This window comes from Carettochelys insculpta, chromosome 21, assembly GCF_033958435.1.
Source record: "Carettochelys insculpta isolate YL-2023 chromosome 21, ASM3395843v1, whole genome shotgun sequence".
NCBI classification, from domain to species: Eukaryota; Metazoa; Chordata; order Testudines; family Carettochelyidae; genus Carettochelys; species Carettochelys insculpta.
This window is the reverse complement of record NC_134157.1, coordinates 10,541,290-10,557,503: the sequence shown is the minus strand read 5'-3', so window position 1 is coordinate 10,557,503 and position 16,214 is coordinate 10,541,290. Positions and strand designations below refer to the sequence as shown.

General features: G+C 42.9%; 1 protein-coding gene across 5 annotated transcripts in view; it reads right to left on the bottom strand.

The window, feature by feature from the left end:
- LOC142023834 (uncharacterized) overlaps positions 1 to 16,214 on the bottom strand; it is a 260,378-nt gene that overhangs the window by 184,285 nt on the left and 59,879 nt on the right. For all 5 annotated transcript variants that reach the window (XM_075015186.1, XM_075015187.1, XM_075015188.1 and 2 more), the window contains 2 exons: positions 11,721 to 11,774; positions 8,971 to 9,024 (listed from right to left, as the gene is read on the bottom strand). In XM_075015186.1, the coding sequence (XP_074871287.1) occupies positions 8,971 to 9,024; positions 11,721 to 11,774 (108 nt within the window). The remainder of the gene's footprint in view (positions 1 to 8,970; positions 9,025 to 11,720; positions 11,775 to 16,214) is intronic.

Below are 16,214 nucleotides of genomic sequence, written 5' to 3'. Positions count from 1 at the left end.
AAAATAATCAGAACTTTGAATTTCTCATCCCAGCAGGGAAGAAAGCTCTATAGAGAAGTTTCTTCCATATCCATAATCTGTTCTGTGTTTCATGTTGACTCTTCTCCCATTTTTGGTCTGTTTAGACAGTAGGCTCTTTAGGGCTGTCAGCTATTGTGTGCGCGTACAGAGTCTAATTTATGGATCCTTGATGTTGGTTGGGGTCTCTAAATGCTCCTGAAATGCAAATCACCACCACTCAGTTCTCAGTTGGATTTACTGTGTCACAGATGAGGCTGCTTGCTTTGTACCTGAACACTGTCCCTTATGAAGGGTATATCTTAGGATGGACCTGGAAAAATATACTTACAAAATAAACTACTTGATTTCTCATGACCTCCTTCAATTCCTCTTAAATCAAACTCATGGGACAAAATCTTGTGTGTATTAAAATCAATTGGAATTTTGCAACAACTTCAATACTGCTGGGATTACATTTTAAAGCAGAGGAGATCATTCGGCTAATGTAGCCTAGCCTCCTGCAGAACACAGGCCACAAAATTTCAACCAACAATTCCTGAATCAAACCCAATATCAAAAAGTTCAGTTATTTCTTTCAGAAAGATATCCAAAAGGTGGTAATTTGTTCCAATGGTCAACTACCCCTCTTCCCCTCCTTATTTCCAATTTATTTGCCTTCAGCTTTCAGGATTTGAAACTTGCTATGGCCTTTGTCTAATAGTTTAAAGAGTCATCTGTTACCAGCCTTCTTCTACTCTATAAGTACTTAAAGGCTGATGAAATCATCTCATACTTCTTTGATAAGGTAAACAGGATGAGTTTCTTAACTCTCACATTGCAAGACAGGTTTTCCAGACCTCAGATTATTCTTGTAGCTTTTGTCCGAACCCATATCAATTTTTCAGCCTCTTTTTTGAAGTATGTAGACACCAGAAGTGGACATCATATTCTGGTAATCAGCTGGCCTTATTATGTGGTAGATCTTTTAATTATAGGATAGAAGAGTTTAAAGCTGTCACTGCCAAACAGACCCTTAATTTTAAGCTGTGGCTTACATTCTCCAAATACACAAAGGGCAATGTAGCTAAATCAAGTCACACACCTGCATTGTATGCTCTTTTCCTCTCTTTATTATGTTACTGGAGCTACTGAAAACAAACTACGCTCCATGAAGTAGAGGCAAAGCAGACCAGAAGATTACATTTAGTGAGAGACTAATACAATAATTGGGCTATTAAGGGGGGAAAAATAGAAATACAACTAAAAATAAGATGGGGTGGAAACATCAACATTTAAAGAAAAATAGAAATAACAAAATACTTTCCATACTGAGCTATAACAATTAACTATTTCCTTATCCAAAGATGTCACTGCAGTGGAGTCAAACACGTTAGGTGCCAGCCTGGCCTTACAGCAAGGCAAGCAAAGTGGTTGACTTGAGCCCTGAGCCTTCAGGGCCCCTCATTCCCATCAGCTGGGCCCTGCTGTCAACGTGCCACCTTGGGCCCCACAAACTCTTTGGCTGGGCCTGGTTAGGTGACCTATTTTTCCCTCTCTAGGTTCCACAACGGTATCCTTTTTGGCTAAGTGCTCAGCCCTCCAGTTCACTCACCAGGTAAGTGCCTGGACTTTGCTTCTGCTCTAAGCTACGGGACTCTGCTAAACTGTCTTTTTCTTTTTCACATGCGATCTTCAGGACCTGCAGCTACCTGGCAATGAAACACAGCCCTCACAAAGGTCCATGGCCACTTCCTGATCTCTTCCACATTCTTTTTGCTCATTATTTCAGACACTTGGGCTTCAAGAAACACTTTCTCCCTCGTGACCCAATTTCTCGTGCTTGAGCCTGCTGCTGTATCAAAATCCCATGTTTTGTTGCTCTCTCGACACTTAAAGTCCACACAGTGTGACTTTACTGAAAGAGCAAATGGCTGGGGAGAAGTAAGCCTTAGCTGAGTTTCTTGTAATTAACTAACACAGGTTCTGGGCCTGATCCACTATCTAATCAAGACAATCGGAGTTTTTCTACTGACTTCAGTGGGCTTTGGCGCAGTATCGTATTATGGAGAGTTACAAAGAGGTCTCATGATTCACATAATGCTTCAAAGGCTTTTCACCTACAGATTCCCAAGCAGGTGATGACCAAAAGTTCCTACGTTCCAAAGGCTGTTGGCAAACTGATGCACCCTCCATTCATTTCCTAACAAAGAGGAATCTAGATCCCAAAAACCAGCATTGCAATTGGCGAGCTTCTCAACTCACCAAGAACTAAATGAGCCTGGAGCCTCTCATGCCCTTGAGATGGCACCAGCCAAGCAGAGGGAGAAGTTAATTCTACTGCCTCTGGAACATGCCCTGAAGCTTGGTTGAGAGGGGTCCAGCATGCCAGCAGTAAATCTGGGACATATGTTTTGGTAGCTTCTTGATTTGGGAAGGGGAGGGTAGAGTCTGGGTTGCAGTTAGCAATGCTATCAGTGACGAGCGATGGTTTCTTTCCCACTCCACAGCATTAATAACCTGTGCTAGTTTCAGGTCTTTGCCACAGATCATGTGTCCATGTCACGGGTTTGGCAAGTTGAGGGTGGAGGGGCTGCTGGTCATAGGAATATGTTGACAAGATTCTAGTGGGTTTTGGTTTCCACTGAGCACACCAGGCTCTCTCTCTTTTGGTTCTGCCCTCAATCCTGTTCTAAGGGCCATGGAGGATGTGGGATGTGCACTTGAGTCAAGCACAGAAGGTGTGTTCTTGATCTGACATCAGCCACTTTGCAAAGGGCACTCCGCGGGAAAGAGCTCTCTGTCATTGTGACAAGCAACATCAGAAGAACAGATGGATATCAAATGCCAGAGGGCTCTAGGCAGCCTTATATTAAAATCTAACATCTTCATTTCTACGCATAATCACCCTCTGCAGCAACTTCTGCTGACACGACTAGCATGTATGGGGACATCACACCTTAGAATGGATGAGTAACTTCATTAAGGTGATGCTTGTACTAGACATAGAAGATGACTGCTGATACTTAGCCAAAAATCGACTTATCCATGGTCAACTTCCACGTCTGTCCACATGGAGGAAGGCTGATAGGAGATCAACCTGCTGAGAGTCAATCTTCTGCTGTAGTGTGGCTCTAGCAATAGGCAGCAAATGAGAAGAACAGGCTGTGATGACCTCCTTGTCCAGTATCATCATGTACACACCCTGAAGTTAGTGTCTTGGAATTCCAGGTTTGGTACCTGAAGTGTGCTTTCAACCTGCCATCAGCCTGCAACCATTTCTGAGATCTGCACACCTAGTCAAAAATTGTACAAGTCTGTCTTCTCTTCCCTTTTTTCAAGAAATAAAAGGGCCGTTTTCAAGTACTCTCCATAGGATAGCCTTGGCCAGGAGACATAGCTGCCAAGGTGGAGATTTAAAGTTTCAGGGTTCTTGATGTTCACACTGAACATCGATAAAACAAAAACAATGGTATTTGGAGATAAGGCAATAGGAAGGAAGATCAGTGTGGATGGTATTGAACTAGAAAATGTAGAGAAGTTCACATATCTGGGGAGCAACATACCATATGATCTAGACTATAAGAAGGAAATAGCGAAAGCAAGAGCGAGTTTGAAGGCGAATGGATAAGATCTGGAAAAGCAAAGCAATTAGCTTAGGAATGAAGCTGAGCATCTTGAAAATGTGCGTATTCACAGCAGCATGTTGTACAGATGTGAGCCATGGGTGATAACAAAAGATTCAAACAGACAAATATTGGCATTCGAGAGGAGTTGTTATAGAAAGATTCTGAGAATAGGATGGATGCAGAAGGTCACCAATGAGGAATTATATAGGAAGATACAGCCGAAAGGGAACCTGCTGCAGAAGGTTTTAAAACGGAAGCTACAACTATTTGGACATATTTGCAGAATGAATGTCGAACGAAAAATCAAGACCCGAGTATTTGGCATAATGGATGGTTCGAATAGGAGAGGCAGACCCCACAGAGAATGGATAGATGATGTAGTAGATTGGTGTGGAGCTAGTCTACAGAAACTAAACCACTCTGCACTGGATAGGGAAAGATGGACGGAAATAGTGAGAGAGGCATCAGACACCAACGGGTGCTGAGCCCATGGTTATTGATGATGATGATGATGATGTTCAGGCAAATCTGAGCCCAGGCTCTTGCTCTGATTATAAAAGCTTCTTGAGTCATAGAACTCTGGGATGCAAGCAGCTGAACTGGTACCTGGCAGTCCTTCTGCCCGAGAGATGGGAAATCACTTCATGTCAATACAAAAGACTTCCCCTTTTTCCTGTCTCTTTCAAGACTGTTACCTTCTGCTGGGGAGGGACTGTGTTATTATTTATATCTCATGGGTTGAAAGCCCAAAAATGGGGCTCTACAACTAACAAACAGTAACAAGGTTGGGACTAAATGAAGGGGAGATCCCCTTTCAAAAGAAATTTATGCCTAAAGCATGAAAACTCCATCCTAAAGGAAAAAATGATCTTCCACCTACAGATAACATGAAGGACCCAATTTAGATGTCAGAATCTATGCAGGCAAAGGAGAGTTGGTGACTGGTGTATCTCAAATCCAAACCAGAGCCTATTACTGGGACTGGAAAAATCAAAGAGCATCATTCATGTTATGAGGAGACATCCCCCACAGACAGAAAGATACCCTCAAAAAGTCACAGATCTCTTGAGTGCCCATTCATATTAAATCTCTATTTCTAAGAATCACCCATAGAATAATAAGGAACATCTTAGCCCCTCCTTGCCTGCTAAGAACCACCAAGAGGTACAAAAGCTTCTTTTAGATAAGATGGCTCCAGAAAATTCAGGATTTTGATTGCTTTATAAGATTTCCTACCAGCAACAATTACAACAAGAGTGGAAGAAGATCTGGAGACGAAGTACCAGCCTTGAGCTAAAGTCTGCAGCATGCATCACAATGATTTTACCTATAAAGCCAAGTGAATAGCTGTCAAGCTAAATTTATAGACTGTATATTATTGTTGCATCCTATTAAACATACTCTTCACTGTTGATGGTTAACTTGGGGGGTGTTAAAATGTGTTTCTTCACATTAAGCTGGGATTTCTGCTGTCCGAGATTAATCATAGCTAGGGCACAAAAAGCTCGTGATTCTAAAGCTGGCTGGCTTGTGAAAGTGTTTACCTGCTGCCACACTCTTTGAATAGCACTGAAATGGCAGAGAAGAGTGAAAACAATTCCATTTGCTTTGCTCTCCAAACACTTCCTGATGATTACAGGGTGATTAAACACAAGGGGCTGTCACTGCAGGGGGAAATTACACTTCACTGAAGAACTTGCTCATCTGTGACCATGTTTATAACCCACACTGTCATAGTTACTGCGACAACTGGCTTTTCTGTGGAAAATGAGCAGGCTACAACAAGCAGACCTTGAGCAGGGGCCAACCTGGAAGGGGCTACAGAATACAGCCTATTTGGAAAGCTGGTCTGAAGGCAGGAACCCTGAAGTAGCAGCTCAGGAAGCCGGGGTTCAAGTTCCAGATCTGCTTCATATTCACTGTATGACCTACTCTCAGTATACTTCCATCATGCATGGTCTTACAGTCAGGTATAGCAGCAGCTGTTCTGTCCTCTGCAACGTCCTCTCCCAGGAGACGTTGCACAGTACTTCAGTAGAATCGATTTGTAAGATGGTCACATTTTGCAGCCAATAGCCAAACTCCAAGATTTATAGGCTGCTAGGCTTTTTAATGCACTTCCCTTCTGGTGCCTCAGGTCCAGCCATCATTCTCTAGAATTGCTGATCAGCAAAAGCAAAATTCAGTTCATGTGAAATGGATGAGCAATGTCTCTCCCTCAGACCACACCACAATGTTTTTGGTAACTGTTGTTTGAACAGCTGTTTCACATACCCAGTACCTGGGCAAAAGCAAAATGTATGCATAGGCACTCACACACCAGAGCATCCAAACTTTGAAAGGAATAGATGGCCTGTGAATTCACATGGCAGAGGTGTGTTTGTGGTATAAACCATGCCACACGGAACTTGTCCAACTTTGGTGGCAGCTCCATCTCCAAGAGAGTAGAGCCAACTGCTTCTTTCAGAAGGAAAAACATTTGTGGTAGAGAGAAACCCATGGGGGAAACTTCTGTCTCTTTGGAAGTTCTTACACAGAGGGTTTGCAGACAGATGTGGATGGGATTTCATCCAAACCCCCTGCATGATGTGCTCTCCCATCTTGTCCCATGGAAGGACAGTATCTTTTTTGGTGCTGCTCTTGACAATTTTCAGGAGTTTGCCATTTTCTTATAGGCTAAATGGGCTGCCTGCCAACAGGCAACCACCATGGTATTTTCACTGGGGAAATGCCAGCAAGGGATCCAGATTATAAATTGTTTTTCCAAATATTTCTCCAACAGCTTTTAAAAGGTTTCTTAATTTAGAAGGCTAATAAAATCCAGGCAGCACCAAAAGCATCTGCCAAGCTAGTTCCTCTTTTTTTGCTGCATTGGAGGAAAAAAAAAAATCTCACAATCGAACATATTCATGTCCTTCAAGAGGCAGAAGCATCTCCCCAGCTTCACCACAATCTTTGAATGAGCTTTGGGTTTTCCAGAATCAGGTGTGGGCGACTGTGCATTGACTTTGGATCTGTTTGCTTATAGTCTCCCACTCCAGCTCCATTCTTTCCACCATAAAGCATTCTCTCCTGACATTGCATTTTGCTGATCAAAACTGTGAGGCTCTATTTTATGAGCTGTTATATAGTGTCCTTTGCACCTAATTTATTAGGACTTATGTGAAAGCAGTGCATGCGCATGTGTGTGTGTGCGCGCGCACGCATGCACGCACATGTGCGTGGGGAGTCCAGTCAGTCCAGCGCTCAGCTCCACTTGGTATCCCAGGTGGAACAAGCACCACTGACCCCTGCAAACGATTTCTACTTTCATTCCCTCTCCCACTTTCCCCAATATTGAGGGATGGGACAAAGAAGCATAGCTTCTCTACTGTGAATTTAGTTCATGTGATAGGTGATCATGGGATAGCCCTAGAGACTGAGCATCGCTAGTCACAGAACACATACAGGTGGGCAGCAGCCTCGGAAGATTGCCCCAGTTAGAGCTGGTCCTGAAAAAAGCCCTGCCAGCAATTAAAAATGGCAATTAATCTTGGGTTGAACAAAATCTTATTTCCATTTCAAGCATTTGTTTTAAATGGAAAAGGTTAAAGGAAATTCTGAAGTGAAAATTGATTTCAAATCACAAATCAAAATGTTTCATTTAAAAAAGTTAAAATTTAAAAATCTCCTCCCACCTGAAACTGACACTACTTTGCTAAACATCTCTGTGTCGCTGAATTTGCATGTGTTGCTAAAAAAAAAAGTTGCAGACAAAACACTTCACGTAAGACTATTCTAACGGCCACTGCCCCAGTTCTGAGGAAGGGATGCGTGTGCATGCTTGGGTCCATTCACGTCTTAACTTCCCTGGTGATATGGCCAAAAGGGTGGCAATTACAATGGCCAGTTTTACCACATCAATATTTGCCAACTGGGAATAATAATCAAGTTTCTTAACTTCATTTCATATGTCGCTGAACAATTTTCAGCCACTATCAGCAGAGCATGTTCCACATCAGCAACCTGGAGGTGAATGTCTCTGAATCCCTACTACTCAGCAACTTTCATCAAGATCCCTAATGTATTAAGCAGTAAGGAATAAGCAACGGAGTCCCATACAGGGGAGTAGAAGTTAAGCATCTCCAGGTTGGGAGAGGTCTCACTCATGCTCCCTGAAAGCCATTTATTTCAGCCTCCCCACCCACCATGCTAGACTGATCGTTCTTTGCAGCAGGATAAAACAAACCCCAGATTTACTTGGGGAGGGGGAGAGGAAAGCTCCCATACACACACCAAGTTGTGGAATTTACCACTCCTAGAAGCGTGGACACAACAGTGCTAACATGGTTGGGGTGCTAAGGTGGGGAAGCAAACAACATCAGTGGTGGGACTTGGCTATGTGGAATCTCATGCTCCCTCACTAGGTGGCATTCTCAGCCCCATAGCACATTCTTGGTGACATTTGTGCTGCTAACGGCACCAACACGGAGTCAAACAAAGCAGATCCATGTTAATTTCAAGCTCTGTTCAAAATACAAAAGAAAGAAAATCCTTCTTCCAATGCGTAAAGGTTCACCTTGACCAGAAAGTGGGGTCAAGCTTTATTTGGGCTCAGATAACAAGCAAAAGCTAAGCCATACCTAAACAGGTACTTCAATTTAGCTCCTGTCCATTCTAGAATACGATTTGCTTTAAGCGAACAAAGATGGCAGCCTGCCCACACCCCAGTGAAAGGGTGTTGCATATAGAGGAAGCTTATTCCAGTGGTAGGATGCTAGTCTTGCTCTGCCATAGACTTCTGGTATGACCTGGGGTGAGTCATTTAACCTCTCCGTGCCTCAGTTTACCAACAGTGAAATGGGGCTAATAGCACTGTCCTGCCTCACAGCATGCTGCGAAAACAAATACATTAAAGTTTGTGAGGTGCTCGGATTCTATAGTGCTGGGGGCTGTCTAAGTACCAAAGACTTGTAACATTTAAAAAGGCTTGGTTAATCTATGCTACCTAAATCTGATCTATGCCTGGCTCCTTTTCCTAGTCACTACCCAGAGACAGAGGGAGGAAGGCGGTCTAGCTCAGTACCCAGAAAAGGAGAATAGAAATCAGAATTCCAGCAGGGTTATCCCTGCTTCTGACATGATCTTGCTGGTGTGACTCTTGGCAAGACACAGTCTCAGTGTCCTAATTTACCCAGTTGCAAAAACACAAGTAACAACTGGCTTGCCCCTCACTGAGGACTGAGCCTTTATTAAAATTTTTTGAGAAGAATGAAATTTTAGAGTGAAAGGCACCTGAGAAGGGTACTTAGTGTTATTTATAGACAGCAACACTTTAATTCACTGGTGACAAATAAGCATGTACCTTCCGACCAGGTGGTCCAGGAAGCCCACTCAAACCAGGTAAGCCCATGTTTCCCTGTAAAAAAGCAAACATGTCGCATTAGTCTTCAGCTGCTTTTGTTCTTGCTTCCTATACGTGTTTGCTGAAATTATTTGTCATAGAATAGAATGCTTTGGGACTGAACCGCTGATTTATGATGGCAGAAATCCACTGAAAAAAAATGTATAGAAGTAAGAGAAGTGCCATTAAGAGACAATCGTAAATTCACACTATTACTTGGCTCAGCTAAAACCATTGGTGAATTAACTACAGCTGCTGTGGAGATTCCAGTTTTTCCACCAGCAGAGTGCTAGCCGTCTTTTCCTTTATCTCCTTCAGCTGCACGCTGCAATTGCGTTTTGGCAGGATTTGAAATAGCAGAGTCCTGTCTTTGAATAGCAACTTGAACAACAGTCATTGGCTGCTTCCATTTGTCAAATCCAGCAGCCAGTTCATAAACTACAACTAAACTTGTTCAGCCCATTGCTCCAATTCAGATAGCTCTGATAATGAAATTATTTTCCTTGTATCCACAACGTTCATCGATTTTTCTCCCATGGCTGATTAGAAGGAGAGATTTGTTGGTTGCCTGCACTCCAGGGAAAGGACGGAATTCACCTCGGATTGGTGTATTAGAAACATCTGAAGAATGGCCTAGCCCCTTTGGTGCAAGTTATTTACATACCACATCCGGCTTCTTTCTTACTGTACAGTTTGGCTTTCTCTGACTAGACTCAGTGAACTCTGAGGATTTTAGCATGGACTGTGATTGATTATTTCCGTCTTTATTTGACATGAGTTTGGTGTAAATAGCTAAAGAACTAGGAATTACTCCAAACTCTTGTTGAAAGCTCTGAATTTCTATAAATACTACAAGTAACAAGGCTTTGTTAACATGGGCTAAGCGTACGCTGGGCCTTACCCGTGTTTACATTACACATACTTTGTGAGAAAACCATTACACATCTTACTGGTAGATCTTTCTGTGTCAGACCCATTCTAAAGCAACGCAAAGTTTCAAGGGCACCTCATGCTGTTGAGCTGAAAGGATCACTTCAATGTTTCCTAACTTCACCATCTTAATGGTTTTGGGGGTTTTAATTTATGGAGCAAAGGCATCTGCCTTCAAATTAATAGTCCCTCTATGGCTGATGCTTTCTATTATACAAATAGGAAAAGTTTCATGAGGTGGGAAGGAGGGAAAGCAAGTTTATTTGCACTGGACATGAGTGACAAAGGAAGAAGCATGCTAGCACTAATCACAGAACAAATCAGTACAGACGAGGTAACCCTGATTTTTCCTCTGTTAACTTCAACATTTATGTAAGCCCCTATTACAAGGCTTCATTAAAAACTATTTCAATATGAAACAGCAAACCTCAGACATTAATTATTGAGGTCTGGCAACAGAACCCATTGCTCCTTAACAAATGCTAAACTAAATAAATCAGACTATACATTCTGGTCTTGCATGGTTTGCACTAATTCTAATAGACTTTAGTGGTAAAAAAAAATCCATTCTCACACAGCAGAGTCAGAGTACATGCAATCTATGAGGTGGGTCTTGCAGTTAAGCCACTGGACTCAAAAGCTACGTCTACACGTGAAGCCTATATCGAAGTAGCTTATTTCGATGTAGCAACATCGAAATAGGCTATTTCGATGAATAACGTCTACACATCCTCCAGGGCTGGCAACATCAACGTTCAACATCAACGTTGCGCAGCACCACATCGAAATAAGCGCTGCGAGGGAATGTCTACACACCAAAGTAGTACACATCGAAATAAGGGTGCCAGGCACAGCTGCAGACAGGGTCACAGGGCGGACTCAACAGCAAGCCGCTCCCTTAAAGGGCTCCTCCCAGACACAGTTGCACTAAACAACACAAGATCCACAGAGCCGACAACTGGTTGCAGACCCTGTGCATGCAGCATGGATCCCCAGCTGCCGCAGCAGCAGCCAGAAGCCCTGGGCTAAGGGCTGCTGCACACGGTGACCATAGAGCCCTGCAGGGGCTGGAGAGAGCGTCTCTCAACCCCTCAGCTGATGGCCACCATGGCAGACCCCGCTATTTCGATGTTGTGGGATGCGGATCGTCTACACGTGCCCTACTTCGACGTTCAACTTCGAAGTAGGGCGCTATTCCCATCCCCTCATGGGGTTAGCGACTTCGATGTCTCGCCGCCTAACGTCGATGTTAACATTGAAATAGCACCCAACACGTGTAGCTGTAACGGGCGCTATTTCGAAGTTAGTGCCGCTACTTCGAAGTAGCGTGCACGTGTAGACGCGGCTAAAATATCCAAGCTGAGTTCTCAGCTCTGCTGCAAAATCCTTACATGACCTGGTGCAAATCACAGCCCCCAGCATGGGCTGGGAATATGGGTCCAGAAGAATATGGAGCCTAAGGTTTCAAGTACACTTATACGCCCTGGGCTGAAACTGGCTCTGCTGTGTCTTCCATGCTATTTTTATCTATGCTACCCAGAGTATAACAAAGGTGAGTATGTCCACACAAGTACAACGATAGCTCTAGCTGATGTGCAGACACACCCTACACCTCTCTGCTCTTCAGTCTCCCTCATTTGGAAAGTGGGAATCTCTGAGGATTTTTCTGTTTAGACTGTAAACTCTCTAGGACAGGGACTGCCTTGTGCTAAGAATATAGACTGCCACCAGCACAAAGGGGCCCCAATCTCCATCTAACAAATAATACAAATGATGCTTACCTTCTCTCCATTACGAGCTTTTCCAGGTGATAACCCAGGGTCACCTTTTTGGCCCTGAAACAAAGAATTATGCTCATGACAATATTCCGAGAGAACCCTCCAGATATCAGTTTGTACCTTCGGTCTTGCTTGAACTGAGCCATTGAATTTTAAAACTATATTATTGTATTACCTTCTCCTCCCAAACAGATTAAAGTTTTCTTACCTCAAGGTTCCACTTTCCTGGTACATAGACTGAGGCTGGTTTCTGACACTGTTCATTGCTGCTACAGCACAAAAGGGTCTAAACTAAGTTTGGTTGCATTAAAATAGCTAGGGAAATATTTGTAAGAAAGCAGTGCCATGACTCCCATATTTGCTGCATATTATTGATTTCTCAGCCTCCTCAGTATTCCGCTATAAATGACCATCACCTAAAAACAACTTGAGCTCTTTGCTACTGCGAAGCAGTACGGGTCAAAAACCTACTGAGGATGCTGTTTATGGATTTAACTGCAAGGGACAGATGAAATCAGAGGGAAACTATACTTATTAGGAGAGAGCAGCAGCAAGCCTCAAGAGCAGTAACAGGGCTTCCAGACTGGCAAAAGAAAGAGGCACATTGTATCTTTTTGGCTGTATTAAATTTTCCCATCCTACAGCTGTGACTCAGGCTGCAGACTTCCTGTTCCTACAGAGAAATCAGGACTGAGATTTTTAGAGCAGCCAAAGGGAGCTGAGTCCCCAGGTCCCAACTGGAATCTCAGTAGCATCAGGGCACCTAATTCCAAAAGGTTCCTGTGGACAACCTAGCCTAAAATCTTCACAGGTGAGGCACGGCCAAATGGGGGCACAGGACACAGAGAATTAGTTGAACACAAGAGAGAGCAGAAGGTCGGAGATGTCATAGGTAAAGTTCGGCACATGCAGAACCTTAGATCTGTCTCGCATCTCTATTACAATCAATCTGGAACCTAACACCCAGAAGTGTCAGGGCTCCACCCCTATAGCTTCTTCCTGTTCGTGAGCTTAAGTAGGTCACTACCTCTGTATGCACATCTGTAAAATGGAAATGCTGTGAGGGTCAGTTAATGTTTCTCAAGTGCTTTGAGGTCCTTTTGTTAAGTTGCAAAGGAGTATCCTTAACCACTGTTTCTTGTTAATAGCTTAGAGGTCTGGTTACAGCAAGATGAGTAACTATTTCTCCTGTTACAGCCTTGCTGTGATGCGCTTATGTTGACACTTATTTCCAAACTTCCACACAGTGTAAATCTCCCTTTCCCTTTATCCCCCACCATCCAATACAAGCCAACAGGTTTGGTCAGAGATACTTCTTGGATGCAGATTGCAGAGTACTGCTGATGTGATGCAGATGTATCTGTACAAATTCTGAATGAAGACTTCTGTTTGCCAAACAGTAATTAAGTCATGCACATAATCGCACGTTGCTTGCAGCTGTTATCATTGCTGCAGTTTCTTTCTGTGGCACCCTCCTTCACAGGGCTCACAGCTGCTGGTGGGACCTGCTCTCCCAAGGAGTAGATTAATATGATTGCTATAAGTCTCCTTTTGGAATCTGGGGCATTTCTTATTCTGCAAAGGCAGCATTTTTTCCCTACAGACCATTGTTTACAGTTTATGTTCCCTCCCCAGTCTCATCTAATTCGTTTACAGAATTCCACATGATCGAGCTAAGTCATTTTTCCACATCTACTGCACCTTTCACTGGAGGATCTCAAAGCACTTTACCAAAACACCACCACACATCAAACTTCTAATATGTCAGTGCTATTGAATCCATGAGATAGGTGAGTAAACTGAGCTTGTTTTCCCCAGAAATTACACTGCCAGACAGGGGCAGAGCCAGGAATAATACCCAGGAGTTCTGATGCTCAGACCCCTGTTATAACTTACTGGCCATATTGTTTTCTCTTTTTAACAGGAAGCAGGGTTTTTTCCTATCTGTAAAAAATCAGGAGCTGTGAATTTAAAATACTCCAGCCCAGAAATCTGACTACTAGCAATGTTTTAAACATCAAAGTTCCTAGAGCCAAACCACACTCCCAGAGGAAATTTATACTTTCTGTATCATTATGGAATGGAAGATTTATTCAGAAGAGCCACTTAAGGAAAACATTTCAACCCTAAGGACTCCAGATGAGTGAGAAAAACCTCCATTCCTGCAAAAGCTTTTATACAACTTTTCACAAGGTCTGCATCTACACTAGCAAGTTCTTTCAAAAGATTTTTTGAAAGAAGGGCGCTCTTTCCAAAGATCCAGCACAGTTTCTACACACAAACAAGTGTTCTTTTGAAAATAAATTGAAAGAATTCAGTGCACCTTTCCAAAGTGCTCTTCCACTCCTGCTTCAGGAAGAATGGCTTCTTCCAAAAGCTTCTTTAGAAAGAAAACACATAGATACTCCTCAAGACCCTTCTTTCAAAACAGCAATCCTCCATGGCACTGGATTTTTCGATTCCTGGCCCGTTCTTTAGAATGAGTTGGGGGCTGTGTGAATGCTGTCTTTCAAAAGAGCAGATCACTCTTTTGATACACTTTTTTGCGTGTGGAACCACACTTTGGTTCTTTCGAGAGAGATCTTCCAGAATGGCTTCTTTTGAAAGATCTCTGCAGTGTAGACGTAGCCAACATGTTTTTGTTGATGGAGAAACCCTTCCCCACAACACCAAGTGCTGCTAGGACATCTGCAGATTTATATCAACTCATTAGCAAGTGTTTCTTCCAGGCCTTCACCCCCGCAGTCAGATAATAAGTCAACAAACAGCCGTCTTTAGTGCCACAGAAGTCCATGTCAAATTGAGAGGTCATCATCATATTTGACTAACTAGATATGAAATCACCCACTGTTGCCAAAGACAGCAAAAGAAATGTGAAGTGGCAAGAGATTCATTTAAATAGTTATTGTGTTACAGATATCTGAGGAAAAAAACAACAGTTGAAATTCTCTTGAGAGTACAAGAGGGTGAATCCAGTGAAGTGGTATTCATTGACATCAAACAGGATTTGGCTCAAAAATATACATAGTCCTATTTAAACAAACTTTTAAAGTACAGATGCATATTACAAGAGACAGAAATGCGGTGGAATTCTTAACTTGGGGTTCACTTCAAAAAATTCACGTGTTTGACAATGCAAGTGATTTTATACCATGGTATAAACACATGGACATACCCAGCCCTGGGTCGAATAAATTAATCATGAAATCCCTAGTGTGCAATTGACCGCCTGGCTATATCAGTGCCCTGTTAATTCAGCTGACCACGAAGCTGCTCCTGGTTCTCTTCCTCGTGACAGTGATTTGTTTTAGTCATATTTTCCAAGCATATCTGTCTGGGAAAGTTTGGTCTCCATTGTTGGATTGCTTGTTTTTTCCAAGCTGTTACTATTATTATAGTAAAGTACCATCTAGGGAAGACCTCATCTAGCAGCCAGATTGCCTCTTAACGGGAGAAACTAAGGCCAGCAATCCTTAGCCTGCCTATCTGTCAGGGGATGTGCTTTTGGAGATATTGAGCACCTGAAGCTCCTATTAACTTCAGTTGTAGCTATGAACACTCAGTATCACTGGATAAGTCAGCCCGGTGTGGAAACATAGCAGCTGTCAAAAATTAATGCAATGCAGGTTTCTTGCAAAACTGAGAGATACAGTTGCTAAATCTGTTCTGCTCTCCTTTTGAAAAGTTGAGCTTTAAATGCCAGCCAACTGAAGTCAGGTAGAAAGTCAGCAGTTTGTCCATGCCTGTCAAGAGGTGGCACCTGAAGAGAGAGAACTATCTAGTCCGTAGCCTTTTGAAAAAACGTGGAAAACTTGGGGAGCTGGAACAATTTGTAAGTGGGAGTGCTGAGAGCCATTCAACCAAACTGTAAGCCATATATATGACGGAAACCACTTCAAGCCAAAGGGTGTGGCAGGACACCCAGTTCCAGGATCTGTGCCCTTGCTCAGCTGATTCTCTGGCCAGACGTAGTTTTATTCTCAGCCCAAGACTTAGCTATGGTTTTCACATTTCTACAAGATGCTAAGCTTTCCCTCTGCCTTAGAAACCATTGTAATGGGAAGCACCTACCAAGAAGTGAGATCTGGAAGTCATTGACAGAGAATAAATAGAGAACACTAAGATGTAGACTTAATATAACCTCACTTTTCAAACCAGACCACCACACTTTTAAATACAAAGCAGCTGCTATTCACTAGCACATAGCTGGTGCCTACTTTTTAATGACACAGAGGCAGAATGCCAGATTGCTAGAATCTTTTCCCCAGAATATTAATAGCAATTGTAACATCTCTGCTTACTGATGCACTAATGAAAAGAATCTATTCTTATTTGACCTCTTCGATTTGAATCCCAAAGCTATCATTTTATTGGTGCTTAATGGACAGATTTTCATGGATTCTGTCCTCCTGTATTCATTTTTCTGGTCCCATATAGGACACTAAATGCTGGTCTCCCTTGGGCCACCAGTAGCTCGAATGCTGGTTCTGATTATGT